Source organism: Capricornis sumatraensis, chromosome 1, assembly GCF_032405125.1.
Source record: "Capricornis sumatraensis isolate serow.1 chromosome 1, serow.2, whole genome shotgun sequence".
Classification (NCBI taxonomy): Eukaryota; Metazoa; Chordata; class Mammalia; order Artiodactyla; family Bovidae; genus Capricornis; species Capricornis sumatraensis.
In genome coordinates, this window is record NC_091069.1 from 82,147,508 (window position 1) to 82,165,492 (window position 17,985).

Genomic DNA, 17,985 nt, shown 5'->3' on the forward strand with positions numbered 1-17,985 from the left:
AGTGGGGTGCCATCGCCTTCTCCGTTGAAGGGACTACACACTCTCAAATGGTTACGCACCACTGTACAGGTGTTCTGTAGCTGTAAATTGTTTTGTGTCCTGCAGAAACAATTGATATCCAAAGCCTTGCTATGGGAAAATAGTGCTTCTGTATAAGAGGAAAGGCCCATAGAATCTTCTCAGGCAGAATTTATATCTGTCTTATGGATATTTACTTTACAGCAGAAACAATATGAGTACCCATCCCCATAATCCCAGAGAATTCCTTTGGCTCCACAGGATCAGATTTACTATTTTGCCAAAAAATAATAAAGACAAGCTTGCCATTTTTAGAGGAAAATGGTTAGCATTAACAAAATCCTGTGGATCCATCCTAGGTCAGGTGTATGAGGCTCAGAAAGCTTTTATTTTGTACATTGATGTTTATACAGAGGGAAGCCTGGCTTACCAAGTTCCTGAAGGAAGTCACAGTTGCTGGGATATCAGATAAAGGAAATAGGGACTTAGGCTCTTATTTTATAAGCATTTCTTTGCTTAGAATTTCAGAGGGGTTGACAAGGTCATGCTCACAACTCTGACTATAAACATGCCTGTCCTAGGGACAGTTTACACATTTTTCTGAACAAGTTGCTTAGCCAAGCATAGACCAGGAATGAAACCATCACCCTGGGAGGGTGCTATGCTCAGGGCACAGGGCCTACTGAGGGACAAAGTGTGAGGGAAAGGAGAAATAGCTCTTAGAGTTGTCCTAAAATTGGGGTCATTATAAACTTCACTTTTTTTTTGTCTTGAAATTAAACATTAAGCTTGCTTGGTCACCAAGGGCAAACCCTGAAGGCAGTTGCTGGCACCAGCTGGTTGTTTGGTATTTTGGCCCTAGGAGCTGACTCTAGGGGAGTTCCTTTTCATAGCTTGGAAGTGAAGTAACTGAATTCTCAGCACAGTGTTGATTTGGGGAGATCATTTTGGTTTGCACAATTTGGAGTTCTGAGCACAGCATGTAATCGGAGTGACAGTGATGAGGTGAGGAAACTGAGGAGGCTGCCTATTCTTATTGAATCTCTCATCTGTGTGTTTTAGTGAGACTGGAATGTCCTAGATGCCACCTCATGATTGCTGGCAACATGGTGAATGGGTCAGGTTTTCCACTCAGGATGTAGAAATATGTTCAAGAAACTGAAGTGAAATGGAAAACACGAAGGGGCTATCTTCTTTATATCCCTCCCTTCTTCCTTCACTCTTTTTTAAATTTAAATTTGGCCATGCCGGGTCTTAGTTGCAGCAATGGAAATCTTGGTTGCAGCATGCAAACTATTAGTTGCAACGTGTGAGATCTGGTTCCCTGACCAGGGATCAAACCCCAGCCCTCTGTATTGGGAGCATAGCCACTGGACCACCAGGAAAGTCCCTCTTCCTTTACTGTTTACCTACTGATTGTAATAACGGTCATCTCAGCATTCATCTCTTTGCCTTTCTAGAACTTATCATGTCTCAGCTACAAATAGATTACTGTGACACTGTAGGCAGGCCTGAGCTCTACCCGTTTTCTGAGTCTTGAGCTCTGTTGTTGGCCAGGTTCTTGCATGTTTTGCTGCTGCTTAAAGGAAAGAGATTGGGATTCAAAATCCATCTGCCCATAGAAGATAGGAACGTATGCGTGTGTATTTATATGAACGTTGCAATAAAGATTTACTGCCATGGAGTAAATGGAGACCCTGGAGACAGCATAGAGATAGGGAGGATATTCTTTAGTTAGAGGACATGGGTTCTAGTCCCAAATACCCTCTCCCCACCCCATGCTAGCTATGTGGCTTTGGCCAATTCAGTTAAGCTTTTTAAGCCTCAATTTCTTTTGTATTTAAATGTATTTAAAATAGAGCGCCCTATTGTGTAATTATCAAGACCAGATGAGCTAATGCCTTATTCAAACATAAGATGGTGTTTCAGTCAGGAGAGTTTAGGTTATGTTGTTGTACCAAACATTTTTGGAATTTCAGTTGCTGAAAGTAATACCTTTTTCTTTTTTTTTTTCTCACAGTTCATGTCCAGAATGGGTTGGACTCTTCTCACTGAAGTTCTCAGAGAGCAAGCTGATAAAGATTCCATCTTGTGTTGCTACTGTCTCTGTGTGCAGTGGCCATGTGCTTCCATGATTAGTGCATTGGGGAAGGAGAACACTAGAGTCCAATGCTGGCAATTATGTACATAGCCTAGAAGTGCCATTCACTTCTGCTCACATTTCGTTGGCCACAAATATGGTCTTACGTAACTTTAGAGGAGACAGCAGTGTCATCCAACAAGAACCTATTGAACTTTAGTAATGCCCAAAGCATAGGTGGTTTTGTGGAGTTTGTTGGTCCCAAGATGTACCTTTTCTCCCCTCATTTTAGTATCTCTGAAGTTGAGATGCGTTTAACAATTAATATCATCTAATAATCACCAGAAGCCATTCTTTCAAATTTTACCTCTGAAACCAGAATGCAGCTGACAACTGGTGGTATCCTGGATTTAATGATAATATGGCATTATTGCTATTCTTTCCAAATGCTTGGCCTTCCATGATCCAGAAGGACCATGACCGGGTGGGGCCTATAATCACAGCAGTGCTAGATAATAACCTAATTACTATTGTGAGATGTATGCTAAGCCCTTTCTCTCAGTTCATTCACTTAGTCATGTCCGACTCTTTGCAACCCCTTGGACTGCAGCACGCCAGGCTTCCCTGTCCATCACCAGCTCCTGGACCTTGCTCGAACTCATGTCCATCAAATCAGTGATTCCATCCAACCATCTCATCCTCTGTCGTCCCCTTCTCCTCCTGCCCTCAATCTTTCCCAGCATCAGGGTCTTTTCCAATGAGTCAGTTCTTCGCATCAGGTGGCCAAAGTATTGGAGTTTCAGCTTCAGCATCAGTCCTTCCAATGAATATTTAGGACTGATTTCCTTTAAGATTGACTGGTTGGATCTTCAAGTATTCTCCAACACCACAGTTCAAAAGCATCAATTATTTGGCACTCAGCTTTCTTTATGGTTCAATTCTCACATCCATACATGACTACTGGAAAAGCCATAGCCTTGAGTAGATGGACCTTTGTTGGTAAAGTGATGGCTCTGCTTTTTAATATGGTTTCTAGGTTGGTCATAGCTTTTATTCCAAGGAGCAAGTGTCTTTTAATTTCATGGCTGCACTCACCATCTGCAGTGATTTGGAGCCCCCCAAAATAAAGTCTGTTACTGTTTCCATTATTTCCCTATCTATTTGCCACGAAGTGATGGGACTGAATGCCATGATCTTTGCTTTTTGAATATTGAGTTTTAAGTTAACTTTTTCACTCTCCTCTTTCACTTTCAAGAGACTCTTTAGTTCTTCTTCACTTTCTGCCATTAGGGTGGTATCATCTGCATGTCTGAGGTTATTGATATTTTTTCCCAGCAATCTTGATTCCAGCTTGTGCTTCACCCAGCCTGGCATTTAGCATAATGTACTCTGCATAGAAGTTAAATAAGCATGGTGACAATATACAGCCTTGACATACTTCTTTCCTGATTTGGAACCAATCTGTTGTTCCATGTCCTGTTGTAACTGTTGCTTCTTGATGTTCTTGTACTGTTTGTGTGGGGTCCCTGGGAGGAGAGAGTTTCCTGAGGTTTTCTCTCACTCTCAGGAAAGACAATCTTCTTTTCTCTTACCTTGATATTGGGCTCCCATTCTGAGACAAGTCTTTGAGGCCAGAAGGGCCCATAAAGAATTATAAGACAGAAGCCTCCTCAGTGGCAGTGGACAGCATCGTTTCTTTCTGTCCAGACAATTCCCTAGACATCCAGAGGGTCAAGATAAATGATGATTTGTGATTCAAAATTCTCATTCCAACTGCTGAAGAAGTGTCACCATTAGTTCATGTCTGGATGGGTGTCCAGGCTGTCTTACTTTCGGACTTTCAGTTCAGTTGCTCAGTCATATCTGACTATCCAGGCTTCCCTGTACATCACCAACTCCGGGAGCTTGCTCAAACTCATGTCCATTAAGTTGGTGATGCCATCCAACCATCTCATCCTCTGTCAAGCCCTTCTCCTCCTGCCTTCAATCTTTCCCAGTATCAGGGTCTTTTCCAATGAGTCAGTTCTTCCCATGAGGTGGCCAAAGTATTGGAGTTTCAGCTTCAGCATCAGTCTTTCCAATGAATATTCAGCACTGATTTCCTTTAGGATTGACTGGTTGGATCTCCTTGCTGTCCAAGGAACTCTCAAGAGTCCTTCTCCAACACCACAGTTCAAAAGCATCAATTCCTTTATGGTCCAACTCTCACATCCATACATGACCACTGGAAAAACCATAGCTTTGACTAGACGGACCTTTGTCGGCAAAGTAATGTCTCTGCTTTTTAATATGCTGTCTAGGATGGTCATAACTTTTCTTCCAAGGAGCAAGCATCTTTTAAATTTCATGACTGCAGTCACCATCTCAGTGATTTTGGAGCCCTCAAAATAAAGTCTGTCACTTTTTCCATTGTTTCCCCATCTATTTGCCATGAAGTGATGGGACTGGATGTCATGATCTTCACTTTTTGAATCTTGAGTTTTAAGCCAGCTTTTTCACTCTCTTTCACTTTTGTCAAGAGGCTCTTTATCCTTTTACTTTCATGGCCTTCCAGGTCATTGCCTTGAAACACCAGATATTGTCTTCTCTCTCATTCCTGGTTTCCTCACCTGTGGACTCCTAGAGTGTCTGCTGTGCACACCTGTTCACTCAGATGATGATGGCTGGTTAGAAGCAGGAGGAGAGACTGAGGATTGTGCAGGCTGGGTAGGGGGCTTGAAGGGGAGTAGGGAATAGAAGGGAGCGTGAGGTATATCTTAGCCTGAAGCCATCTGAGGGCTGAAGTAGGGAGAAGAAAGCACAGGTTTTCTCCATGGCTTCTTCTCAAATTTTGTGGGTTTCCTGGCCTCTAGCTCATATATCATAATACTTTATGCATATCTCTGCAAATAACATCATTTTTGGCAAGAAGATTGAGATTAACCTTCCACACTATTCTCATTTGCAGCCCAGGCAGCCTGTCATGTACAATTTAGGATTTAAACCCTCTCAATTATGGCCAAGATAATGACCTTTATGGGAATTAATGGCTGGGTAACAGCATGTCCTTTTGGGGAGCTTCATGGCAACACATCTAAGTTAGACCCACCTCTTGGGCATTCGTATCTGCTTAGAGACCACCTGGGGCTGACCCTGCAGCCAGAGAGCCCTCTTCTGTAAGGCTATGGTTGCCACTGGAGAGTTTGGGGTAATGTGCTTATTCAGAGCCTGCTTGGTTTGTGTTCTGACTCAGATTTCCTAGGTATTGACACTTCTTTTCCTCTCATCTCTTCTTTTAACTTGATTCACATGTTCAAGTTTTGTTGGAGGCTACCTTCAAATACCATTGCATTTATGAGTCACTCCCTGGTGACTGCTGGGTCTCTACACGGCCCTGTGCTTTACCAACTCCTTCCCTACCCCACATGTCCTGTGTGCCCCCAGAGAGCTGCATTTCAGGCTTTGCTTCAACCCTCTGGCCTCAGGCTGCTGCCAGGTCCTAGCCTCCTCTTGTTGACTCCAACTGGTATTGCTCCAGCTTCTTGCTGCTGCTGCTGTTTGAGGATATGGAAAGTCCCTACCACAGGGCACAGAAGCCCTGCTGCTGCATTTCCAGCCTTGCTGCCTCCACCTGATCCTGCCGTTGTACTCCACCCCTCCTCCCAGGGGAGACAGTCCTACCCTGGCTCAGTCAATAACAAGCCTCCATGGTCATGGGGGCTGTTAACCGTCTTGCTCCCTTTCTCATTTTTTTTTTTAATTAAAAATACTTCTTTTATTATGTTACAGTATAGTTGATTTACAATGTTGTGTTAGTTTCAGGTGTATAGCAAAGTGATTCAATTATATGTATACATATATCAATTCTTTTTCAGATTCTTTCCCCATATAGGCCATTACAGAGTACTGAGTAGAGTTCCTTGTGTTATATAGTAGGGCCTTGTTGATTATCTAACATATATATAATAGTACTCTTGCCTGGAAAATCCCATGGATGGAGGAGCCTGGTAGGCTGCAGTCCATGGGGTCTCTAAGAGTCAGACACGACTGAACGACTTCACTTTCACTTTTCACTTTCATGCATTGGAGAAGGAAATGGACACCCACTCCAGTATTCTTGCCTGGAGAATCCCAGGGATGGGAGAGCCTGGTGTGCTGCCATCTATGGGGTTGCACAGAGTTGGACACGACTGAAGCGACTTAGCAGCAGCAGCAGCAGCAGCGGGTTTATATTAGTCCCAACCTCCTGCACCTTTCTCCTTTGATAACCATAAGTTTTTGTTTTCTAAGTCTGTGAGTCTCTTTCTGTTTTTTAAAATAAGTTCATTTGTATCATTTTTTTTGTAATTTCACATGTAAATGATATCATATGATATTTGTATTGATAATATTTAATAACCATCTCAACATAGTCATCCATGTTGCTACAAATAGCATTATTTCCTTCTTTTTCATGACTGAGTAATATTCCACTGCATACATGTACAACAACTTCTGTATCCATTCGTCTGGCATTGGATTTTTAGGTTGTTTCCATGTCTTGGCTATTGTAACTAGTGCTGCTATGAATATTGGTGTGCATGTATTTTTTCAAATTAGAATTTTCTCCAGATATATGTCCAGGAGTAGGATTGCTGGATCATATGGTAGTTCTACTTTTAGTTTCTTAAGAAATCCCCATAGTATTCTCCATAGTGGTTGTACCAATTTACATTCTCCCTAACAGTGTAGGAGGGTTCCCTTTTCTCCATACCCTCTGTAGCATTTATTGTTTGTAGATTTTTTGATAATGCCTTTTCTCATTCTAACCTGTCTCTTTTCAATGGACACTTGATTGATGTCACAGAAACATTAGCATTGGACAGCACTGTGCTCAAATATTGGTACTACCACATATTTTACCAAAGTTGGTTTCCCTAACTATAAAAATTGAGTATGTTGTTGTTTAGTTGTTAAGTCATGTTGGACTCTTGTGTTCCCATGGACTATAGCCCACCAGATCATATGTCCTTGGGATTTCCCAGGCAAGGATACTGGAGTGGGTTGCCATTTTCTTCTCCATGGGATATTCCTGACCCAGAGACCAAACTTGCATCTCCTGCATTGGCAGGCAGATTCTGTATCACTCAGTCACTAGGGAAGCCCCAGAATTGAGTATCAGTTCAGTTCAGTTCAGTTCAGGCACTCAATTGTGTCCAACTCTTTGAGACCCCATGAACTGCAGCACACTGGTCTTTCCTGTCCATCACCAACTCCCAGAGCCCACTCAAACTCATGTCCATTGAGTCAGTGATGCTATCCAACCATCTCATCCTCTGTCGTCCCCTTCTCCTCCTGCCTTCAATCCTTCCCAGCATCAAGGTCTTTTCTAATGAGTCAGTTCTTCTCATCAGGTGGCCAAAATATTGGAGTTTCAGCTTCAGCATCATATTCAGCACTGATTTCCTTTAGGATTGACTGGTTTGCTCTCCTTGCAGTCCAAGGACTCTCAAGAGTCTTCTCCAACACCACAGTTCAAAAGCATCAATTCTTTGGCACTCAGCTTTCTTTATGGTCCACCTCTCACATCCATACATGACCACTGGAAAAACCTTATTTTCCAACTGAGTATAGCAATACCCAATTGAGTATAGCAATACCCAATTAAGCACTCAGTATACAGTTCATGAACACTGACTATTAGCATGCTATTAGTATAGGAAGTGGGATAACTGTGGTTAAGTCCACAGAGTTTAGGGCCAAACAGACTTGAGTTTTAACTTTTGCCTTACTGCTTAACCACGGTCTGTTTCAGTTTCTGACTCCCAGCCTGGTGTGCTTGCCATTTCTTTGGGCTGTCTCTCCATAGTTTACTTTTCATGTTGGTAGATGGGGACTGAGCCAACTCCTTGGGCAGACTATTGTAAACTGCTAGATCTAAATAAAGAGGTGGTTATTATTGCAAGGAGGAGGACATACAAGTAATTGATGATCTCAGTCCATCCTCTTAACAGAAGAATACTGGCTCTCTGTGGCTCCAGGAATTCTGTTTTCCTTGGCTCAGATTGTGTTTTGGAGAAGAGCTAGTGCCAGGGTCAAAACTGGCACTTCTTATTGAACAGGAGTGATGGAGAAGTTAATAAGGTGCTTGGAAGAAAAAGTGCCCTTTGTCTCTGGACAAAGAAAGAGGGAAGAACCACCATTTGATTGGGCTAGGATAGAAGGAATGAACTCATAGGACTTAAGAAATTTGTAACCAGATTGTCTCTTTGCCTGGCGAGCAAGCCAGTGACTTAGCAGTTTTCTTGTCAGCAGAAGCAGAAAGGCTGAGAATGTCAGAGATCAAGACTCTGAAGGGAGCAGGTTATCTTTTTGGGAGATTTGACAGCAGTTAGGCTAGAGATAGGTTTAGCATGGATAATTGAAATTCACATATAATCCTAAGCAGCAGCAGTGATTGCCTTGATTTTATCTTGTTCCATTCTTCTGCCTACCTTGAGGGAAGCTGCAAATAAACTTTGGAGGATGAGCTTAAAGATGAGCTGGAAAAGCAGAAGAGGGGAGCCCAAGTTAACCAGAGCCCTGGGGTTTGAGCTGGAAGAGCAGCAGGTGCCGGAGAGAGGCACCAGGACAGCTCATACCTCTCCCTCCAGGCCCCAAACATGCAAAGGCTAATTTCTCCTTGGTTATTTGGGTCAGATGGGTTCCCAGACATACAGGACTTGTATACCTATTGTCCACCTTTCGAGGATTGTAGAAATACATTGTTCCACTGGAACACTCAAATTCCTGAAGTATGCTGCTTTAACTGCATCATAACATGAATTGTGTTTGGAATAGGCTGGGGAGCATTGCCTGTTAAGAGCTTTTCTATGAGCTCCTTTTAGAAGGAGAGAAATCACTGTTTAATCATCTTTTTGCAAAACTCTGCATTTCCATTTATCCCAAGTGTATGAAATCTCCCTCCATCTCGGATTCCAATTTAGTCCTCTAAGAAATTCTGATAGCTCCAAATTTGTAACTCTCAAACCTTGTCCTTAAACATAGTTCTATAATTTCTCTACAACAAGATAGAATTTGCAGAAATCCTGGTTGTGTTTCCTGGCTTTCCCCAAAGGCTTTTCTTCACCAGGGGATGCACTATAGAGAGTGAGGGCTGCATGATGATAGAGAGGGCCATCCCCAGAGTGCTCCAGGAGCAAAGGAAGAAGAAATACCTGCCAAATGCACAAAAGGAAATAGGACAAGAACCCCGGGTTAAAAACTCACAGCGCTCAGTCCCGAGGGGCTGGGAACTTGCTGTTCAGATGATCTCACTGTGAAAGTTTCAGAGACTCCAGGGGGTTTATTGATAGTTGGGGCACTGAAACTTCTGCTGCTTGTAGCAGTGACCTTTACAATAGCAGGTTTGTCTTTTAAAATATCTAGAACTTGTGCTTAATGTTCTTAACTGATTTAAACCAGTCAAGGGAGCAGTAAATCAGATTATCATCCTCAGGAAGGAGAGCAATCTGGAATGTTAATTTTCCAGCTGAGGTTACTGGAAATTTCTTTTCTGTTTATTTATTAAAAGGAGAGAATTAAAAAAGGAGGAAAGCCAAAGGTAAGAGGTTTTTTTTTTTAAATTCAGAAAAGCATGTATTCCAGGTTTACATTCTTGACACTTGCTGAATTATTAACTTCTTGTCTCTTGTATTTGCCTTAAAGTTAAAAAGATCCAGAGAGTCTCTTTCAATGGAACAAGAGATTTTGTCCCTGTATGGCATATGGACCCTGGGAATTCGAAAAGGATCTATTAGCCACCCCATAATCAGAGAAGAGGTTTCTAGATGGCAGATCAAATGTAAGATCACTGTGTTTCATAGCTACTTAACTGTGACTATGTTAGAAAATGCCTTAATTGTTTTTTTTAAAGTAACATATGGAGTTTTGGCAGATATGGTTGCCTTTTCCCTCTTTAATTGTAAATGTGGAATATTCTTGCCATTTAGCATGGCTAGTAGATATTTTCCCTTTCCCAGGTAGTTTATTATTGGAGTTTACCGTTTGTGTCATTACTGTCTGTATGTACAGTGTGATACATACTCTGTGAACTCATCTTCTCAGAACCACGAGAGTTGAGCAGCTTCTCTGGTGGTGAGGGTACATCAGGGCAGAGACCTGCTCTGGGAAAGGGTCTGGAGTTGGGTGCCAGAGAGACCCAGACTCAACCTGGCACTGCTGCTCACTCACTATGTGGTCTTAAAGCCCATGAACACTCAGAGCTTCAGCTTTACACTTTTATGCGTGGGATAGTGGCATTGACCTTGAAGAATGGTTGTAAGGTTGGATCTGTATGTTTATGAAGTGCCCAGTGTGGTATCTGACTGGTTAGTCTGGAATTTCATGGCTGTAGGATTGGCCCAATCCAACAATAAAAGTCCTGCTAAATCCCCCCAGTGACCTGATTTTGTGAAACTGCTGATTGAAGCTGGAGGGAAGAAAAATAAGTCTATTATGAATGGAGCGATCATGAACTCAGAGTTCCAAGTCCCCTCAAAGAACATGAAGTATCAACTTCAGCTCCCTTTTGTGGGAAATGCTGTAGGAGTTTTAAACACAGGCTCTGAAGCTTTCTCTGGAATCACAAGAATTGTAGGCTAATTACCAGTGTCAGAGGAGTGCCTCATGAGTAATGGCTGCATTCTCTAATGACTCTTGGGATAATTAATCAGCATAACTTAGTGAGTCTTCCATGGCCTTCTTTTCTCAACAGTGACAACCTGATTAGTTTGGACATAGGATAATAGTTTGGTACTTAAACAGCACTGGCTTCATAATGCTCATTTTCATGATTCTCATTTTCTTCCTCTTGAATTTTTTGAAACTTTTAATTATTTAAAAACCTGAAAATTCCTTTAAAAAATTCATAGAGAATCTTGAGGCTCTAGTTTTGATCATTTATGTGCTATCATTAATGGATAAAATTTTATTCCTCATAGAGAGGACACAGCTGTGCAACAGCTATCAAATTCTATTTCTTATTGCTGGGTTCTTCCTGGGCTTAAATATTTGAGTCAGAGCCAGTAGTGCATTTTATCAAACTGATAGCAGGCAGATTCATGTAGAGAAGAGAGCACTGGACTTGGATTGACCAGTTGGTACTGGTTTATCTGGGGCTTTCCCTGTCTTTGCCCTGAAAATCCTGTATCCTAGGAAACCTCTCAGTCTTAGGTCTACAGAGACATCTTGCCCAGGCTGTTCTGATTATGGAAGTTTCATGTCCAGAGAAACTTAGGAAAACTAAAGATCTGAGTTCTAGTCCTTGCTCTGCTGCCACATAGCCATGTGACATTGGCCAAGTCACTTTGTTGAAAAAATTGAGGGATTGGATCATATAACCCCTCAAATCCCTATTAGGAGCGCCCCTTTGGCTGAAGAGGCAGCTTATTATTGGAATTTACCCTTTGTGTTATTATTCAAGGTTTTCCTTTCTTCTAAGAAACCAGTATCCAGTTTGTTTTGAAAGGCCCTATAAATGAATTCAGGCTCTGAACTGGGTAAACTTGTTCAGAATACTTCTGGATCAAATCGGGTATGGAGGTAGTTGATGCTGATGATATTGTGGTCCTGAAGTAAGCAGGTGCTGCTCTTGATGTTATAAACCAAACACCCGGCGCAAGTATCCTACATTTCATGACCAGGGAGGAAATCGGCTGTGATTTTCTGTTTTAGCTAACATGTAGTAATTCTCCACTAGTGAGGTTGAAGCCTTGGTTGCAACTCTGCAACCAAGCCTATTTATAAATTGGAATAAATGTTTCCAAACCAAGATCAGCCATGTGCACAGAGCTGGGGTGACACTGATGGTTTGGGGGCACTTAGAATGGGGGGTGTTGTTCACACTGGACCAATGATCACTCAATGTGAAAATAGCCTCCTAATTGCCCATCATGTGCTTGGGATACAGACACAGATAAGACTCGGCCCTGCCTTCCACAAGCACTCTGTCTTGTGAGGGATGTGGAATAGTAATTAACTATTAAATACAATATGGGAAGTCCTGTAATGGAAGCATAAGCAGAATGATATGGGGGCGTGAGGAGGAAGCAATTGATTCCACTATTCTGCTGTGTATGGCTGTGGCACCCACATCCCCAGGCTGCTGGCTCATGCATGTGTCTTCATAGCCCAAAGTGTGGGACCAAGATGCCCTGAAGTTGTGAAGCTCTGTGGTTGTTTTCTTTGAATAGGATAGAATGTCATCATTATGGCTGTTACTGTTCAAGGCAAAAAATAAAGATAATAAGAATGATTTGAGTTTCCATTTAGTTTTCCTGAAATCCCATATCTAATTTCCTTCCATTAAGCTTTTCAACTTAATAGCTGATGAAACAGTATGTGCACACATTATAAATATGTCCTTTTAAAATCTAATTACTCCCTGTAATGGGAGATAGCAAAGAAACTTGGCTTCTGTCATTTTGAACTGTTGTTCAACTTTTATTTATTTTATTTATTTTTTTTAAGTTTTTGATAAACTTTTTAATAAATGCTATATTAACAAGCTAGAAAGGTAAGGAATGTCATAATCAATCTATACGTTCTCTCTGCAGCATTAGCCTGGAAGATGTTGATGTTTAAATGGGACAATCATAGATGTGAATTTCCTGGTCATCTCCAACAGACACAATTTTTGAGCCATTTCCATTGTATTTTACTCCCCAGACCTGATCCTGGTGATCAAAGAAGGTGTGAACACAAGTCCTCATTCCAACATCCCAAACTTTAACACTTTTGTCAGATGAACTGGAAACAAAGTGTGTGTCACCAGGACAAAATGCAACTTTCAGCACCCAGGATGCATGGCCACTCAATGTGCCAGCCAAGTTGGCATGTTGTACATCATAGATCTTGATGTAGCCAACATCTGAAGCAGTGACAAGCAGCTGTGAATCCAGGGAAAAAGTCAAGGAGTGAATGGGCATAGCATGGCTTTCCAGCGTATGCAGAAGCTTCCCAGTTGCAGTATCAAAAATATTGATGATTCCATCTCTGGCTCCACTGGCCAGGTATTTCCCATCAGGACTATATGCAATACTAAGAATGAATTTTCCTCTTGTGTCCAAAGAATACTCCTTTTCCCCACTCTCTACACCAAAAATATTCACTTTTCCCACGTGAGTTCCTGTGGCCAGATACTGAGAATCAGGAGAAAAGGCCAAAGTCCAGGTATCCGCAGGTCCTGCATCTATAGACTTTATCTGTTTGCCATTTTCCAAGTCCCAGAGATGAATATGAGCATCAAGAGAACTGGATGCAGCAATGGGTAGGGTGTTGCTGATGTCCAAAGACACCACACCCAGCTGGTGGCCCTCCAGACTCCACTGCAGGTCCAGCTTCTCATCACGCCATTTCCAGACCTTCACCAGGTCATCCAGGGATCCTGTGACCACTGTCTCAGAGTTTTCTTTCTTGTTTGACCCCCAGGAAACTGACCAGATAGCATCATCATGGGCTTGCTCTTGTTTGAAGAGGATACTGTACTGGTTGGTCATCTCCTTAACCAAGGATGAAGGGCTAAGGGCCAGACAGCTCGCCTCACTGTCCAGCTGCACTGCCTGTTGTTCAACTTTTAAATAACAGTAAAATAATGACTCCAACATGAAATTTCTAGTTAAATGAGCATCAGTGTAGTCCCATGGTTAATAGTATAGTGATTATTGGAATAAAGTGCTATAGGATACTTGATTTTATATCTTACATTAAGGAAAACTTGACTTTTGTGTTTAATAACAAGAAGTTTGAAACTTTAGAGAGTGCTTTTCCCCCTAGTAATGGGGAGCATTTCGTGTATTTTTTGATTTCTCTTTATAATATCCTTGAAAGAAGGGAGGAAGAGGTATTGCATTGTATGTTTTGTAGAATAGGAAATTGCAGCCTTGCCCAGTGATGTACAGCTGATTAAGGAAAAGCCTTTTCTCTGCTTCCGTATCTCCTCACCTAATGTCCTCACAGCAGGTTGTGCTGTTTTGCTGTGATCTTCAAGATATCTCAAGAAGTCACATTTTCTGATGAAAAAGTTCACTTGCGCTTGTGGAAACTCAAAACCCCATGGGGGACACTCCTCCAGGTGTCATTATAGCTGAGATTATGCAATTTTGAAAATTTTATACCAGCATTCTTCAGGTCTTCACTCCCAACAGCTAAGGTTCTGGAGGAGTCAGACTCCTTTCTTTAAAATAGAATGTTTGAATTCAAACCAGGTTTCATGGTGCAACAGTATTTGTTGCAACAAAACTCCAGCACATGTCATTAAGGTTGGATATAGCCAGGAAGCCGAGTGCTAAACAGTGACCTGGGTGTGACAGCTGAGAAGTGGTGGGCAGAATTGGCCAGAGACTATGGGACGTGGATCTTTGTGCTGACTCTATCATAAATTTGCTGAGTTATACTGGGCCTCAGGGTCCTACCTGTTTGTAAAGCGAAGGAGCTACACTGTATTGTCCAATAGTGTAACTATTTAAATTAATTAATTTAATGAAGTTAAAAATTTAGTTCTTCTGTCGCACTAGCCACATCTCAAGTGCTTGACAGTCACATGTAACTGGTGGCTGCCAAAACGGACGGTATAGACATAACATATTTCCATCACTGCAGAAAGTGCTGTTGGAGAGCCCTAAGTTAGACTGTATAAATGGCTTCCCAAATATGTTTTGGTAAGTCTTCAAAATTTTGTAGAAGTTCCTTAGAGGCTCTGAGAAGAGTAAGGGAGAGCCTAGCAAGCAGATGGAGCTCTGAGCATCCATCCTGTCTTCATTTTCATCTGCTTTAAATACAATGGGTGTAGTAATTTTGAGACACCTTTCAATTTAGGTTCTTTTATCAATCTGTACCTGTTCTATCTCCACTCTGTTCACCGTTATAAACTCTAGAGGAAAAGGGGGGAAAGAACAGGGCAAATGTTCTAATCAAACAGAAAGGGGAAGAAAGAAAACCTGTCCCGTCTAGCTGGAGGAGCTGTGGGAAGCAGAAGGGGAATTGGGGAATGGGAAGGAAGGCACATATGTTCGGGTTCTCCTCACTGGCTGAAGAACTGTGATCGGGGGCTGAGTTGGTAGTTGAGGGGAGCTGGGCTTTTGGTGCTGCTCCCATTCAAAGCCCTGGGAGGTGTCCTTGAGGTATGACCATTGTAAGCTGGAGTTGTCATTTGGTGACAATGAGAACCTGATCTTAGCTCCTGAGTGGATCAGAAGTTGGCTCCTTTCTTTAGGGAGCCTGGCTGGGAAGCTTGCTGGAAGTGGGAGGGGGTGGTGTGGTATACGTGGTCATGTTGCTAAGGCTGCAGGATAGGACTTTAGGGTCAGAGGAATCACTGCTAAACTTTAGGGGCCCAGCAGGTCTGGTAGGAGCTGAGGTGGGGCCAAGAGAGAAGGGGGATCCTGGACCTGATCAGGCCAAGAAAGAACAGCTTGTGAATTAAGTATGTCTGCTGTAGATTGGCAGTTGTAGAAGCCGCTGGAATGCCTGGGTGGGGTTGTGAGGCTGAGTAACCATACTTCATGTGGACCTGACCAGTATACACCCAAGAACTGGCATGAAGTGTTGGTGGAGGGGGGAGGGCTACCTGCTCTCCATCCCAACCTCCAATGTCACAAAACCCCATATGCTCCCTGTACACCCAGACACCTCCTGGGGAGGACCTGGGATGGGCAGAAAACCAGAAAGGCTGAGTCAGTCAAAATGAAACTAAGTTAATTCAGTCAGTCACTCAGTTCAGTTGCTCAGTCGTGTCCGACTCTTTGCGACCCCATGGACTGCAGCACGCCAGGCCTCCCTATCCATCATCAACTCCCAGAGTTTACTCAAACTCATGTCCATTGAGTCAGTAATGCCATCCAACCATTCCATCCTCTGTCATCTCCTTCTCCTCCTGCCTTCAATCCTTCCCAGCATCAGGGTCTTTTCAAATGAGTCAGCTCTTTGCATCAGGTGGCAAAAGTATTGGAATTTCAGCTTCAACATCAGTGCTTCCAATGAATATTCAGGACTGATTTCCTTTAGGATGGACTGGTTGGATCTCCTTGCAGTTCAAGGGACTCTCAAGAGTCTTTTCCAACACCACAGTTCAAAAGCATCAATTCTTCGGTGTGCAGCTTTCTTTATAGTTCAACTCTCACATCCATACATGACCATGGGAAAAACCATAGCCTTGACGAGACAGACCTTTTTTGGCAAAATAATGTCTCTGCTTTTAATATGCTGTCTAGGTTTGTCCTTTAATTTCATGGCTGCAATCACCATCTGCAGTGATTTTGGAGCCTGAAAAAATAGTCTGCCACTGTTTCCCCATCTATTTGTCATGAAGTGATGGGACCGGATGCTACTTTCTGCCATTAGTGTGGTGTCATCTGAATATCTGAGGTTATTGATATTTCTCCCAGCAATCTTGATTCCAGCTTCTGTTTCATCCAACCCAGCGTTTCTCATGATGTACTCTGCATAGAAGTTAAATAAGCAGGGTGACAATATACAGCCTTGACGTACTCCTTTTCCTATGTGGAACCAGTCTGTTGTTCCATGTCCAGTTCGAACTGTTGCTTCCTTACCTGCATACAGATTTCTCAAGAGGCAGGTCAGGTGGTCTGGTATTCCCATCTCTTTCAGAATTTTCCACAGTTTATTGTGATCCACACAGTCAAAGGCTTTGGCATAGTCAATAAAGCAGAAATAGATGTTTTTCTGGAACTTTCTTGCTTTTTTGATGATCCAGCGGATGTTGGCAATTTGATCTCAGGTTCCTTTGCCTTTTCTAAATCCAGCTTGAACATCTGGAAGTTCACGGTTCATGTACTATTGAAGCCTGGCTTGGAGAATTTTGAGCATTACTTTACTAGCATGTGAGATGAGTGCAATTATGCAGTAGTTTGAGCCCTCTTTGGCATTGCCCTTTTTTGGGATTGGAATGAAAACTGACCTTTTCCAGTCCTGTGGCCACTGCTGAGTTTTCCAAATTTGCTGACATATTGAGTGCAGCACTTTCAGAGCATCATCTTTTAGGATTTGAAATAGCTCAACTGGAATTCCATCACCTCCACTAGCTTTGTTCATAGTGATGCTTCCTAAGGCCCACTTGACCTCACATTCCAGGATGTCTGACTAGGTGAGTGATCACACCATCGTGATTATCTGGGTCATAAACTGAAATGCACTTGTTCATTTCTTCATTTCTGGGTCCTGTCTAAGCAATGTGGTGTCAGGGTTTGGGGGTGGCTTTGTTGATCTCAGGTCTTTTATTTATTTTTCCAGTAGACAATAATTTATTTACTCTTGTTGTTCTTGTCGCTGTTCAGTTGCCCAGTCATGTCTGACTCTTTGTGACCCTATGGACTACAGCACGCCAGGACTGCCTGTCCCTCACCATCTCCCAGAGTTTGCCCAAGTTCATGTCCATTGCATTGGTGATGCTATCCAGCCATCTCATCCTCTGGCATTCTGCCTTCTTTATAAAAATCAGCTTCATTACAAAAATGTTAAAAAGTTCTGTCTTCTTTGCAATGAGTATAGTGTAAGTAAGTTTTTTACTCTAAACCTTAATTGTTGACCTTGAATTAAGCATTTGGAAAAAAAAGAATCACTTACTAAAATAACACTGAAACTCATTGGATAAGATGACCTCTACAGTTTACTTTCTCTGAGTCTTTATGATTATTTTATTCTAAGATGCTCAGAAAGCAGTATAGCCACCACACACCATATCAACCAGTCAGCCAGCAAGCATACTGAGTAGGGGTCCTGGGGGAAGATATACTGTTTATGATTGTATACGTGTATAGACTAAGTCTCGATGCAAAATGTATATCTTACTTTATTTCATGGTCGAAGAAGTTAGACAATGCTTGTCTAGATGGGGAGAGAGGATATACATACCCGTAACAGGAGCTTTCCTA

General features: G+C 42.3%; 1 protein-coding gene across 2 annotated transcripts; it reads right to left on the reverse strand.

Moving 5' to 3' along the window:
* Positions 1-12,675: 12,675 nt before the first annotated feature.
* On the reverse strand, positions 12,676-13,593 carry LOC138089912 (superkiller complex protein 8-like). 2 transcript variants are annotated; one of them, XM_068985491.1, is made up of 2 exons: positions 13,555-13,593; positions 12,676-13,275 (listed from the first exon to the last, which is right to left on the reverse strand). In XM_068985491.1, the coding sequence occupies exons 1-2, from the start codon at positions 13,591-13,593 to the stop codon at positions 12,676-12,678; spliced, it is 639 nt and encodes a 212-aa protein (XP_068841592.1). The 2 variants fall into 2 exon arrangements, with proteins under 2 accessions (XP_068841592.1, XP_068841583.1); XM_068985482.1 differs by having other exon boundaries at positions 12,676-13,593.
* Positions 13,594-17,985: the final 4,392 nt, after the last annotated feature.

What these genes read in the sequence shown, in the direction of transcription:
- LOC138089912 (XM_068985482.1), bottom strand. Translation starts at nt 13,593, where the DNA reads ATGACCAACCAGTACAGTATCCTCTTCAAACAAGAGCAAGCCCATGAT.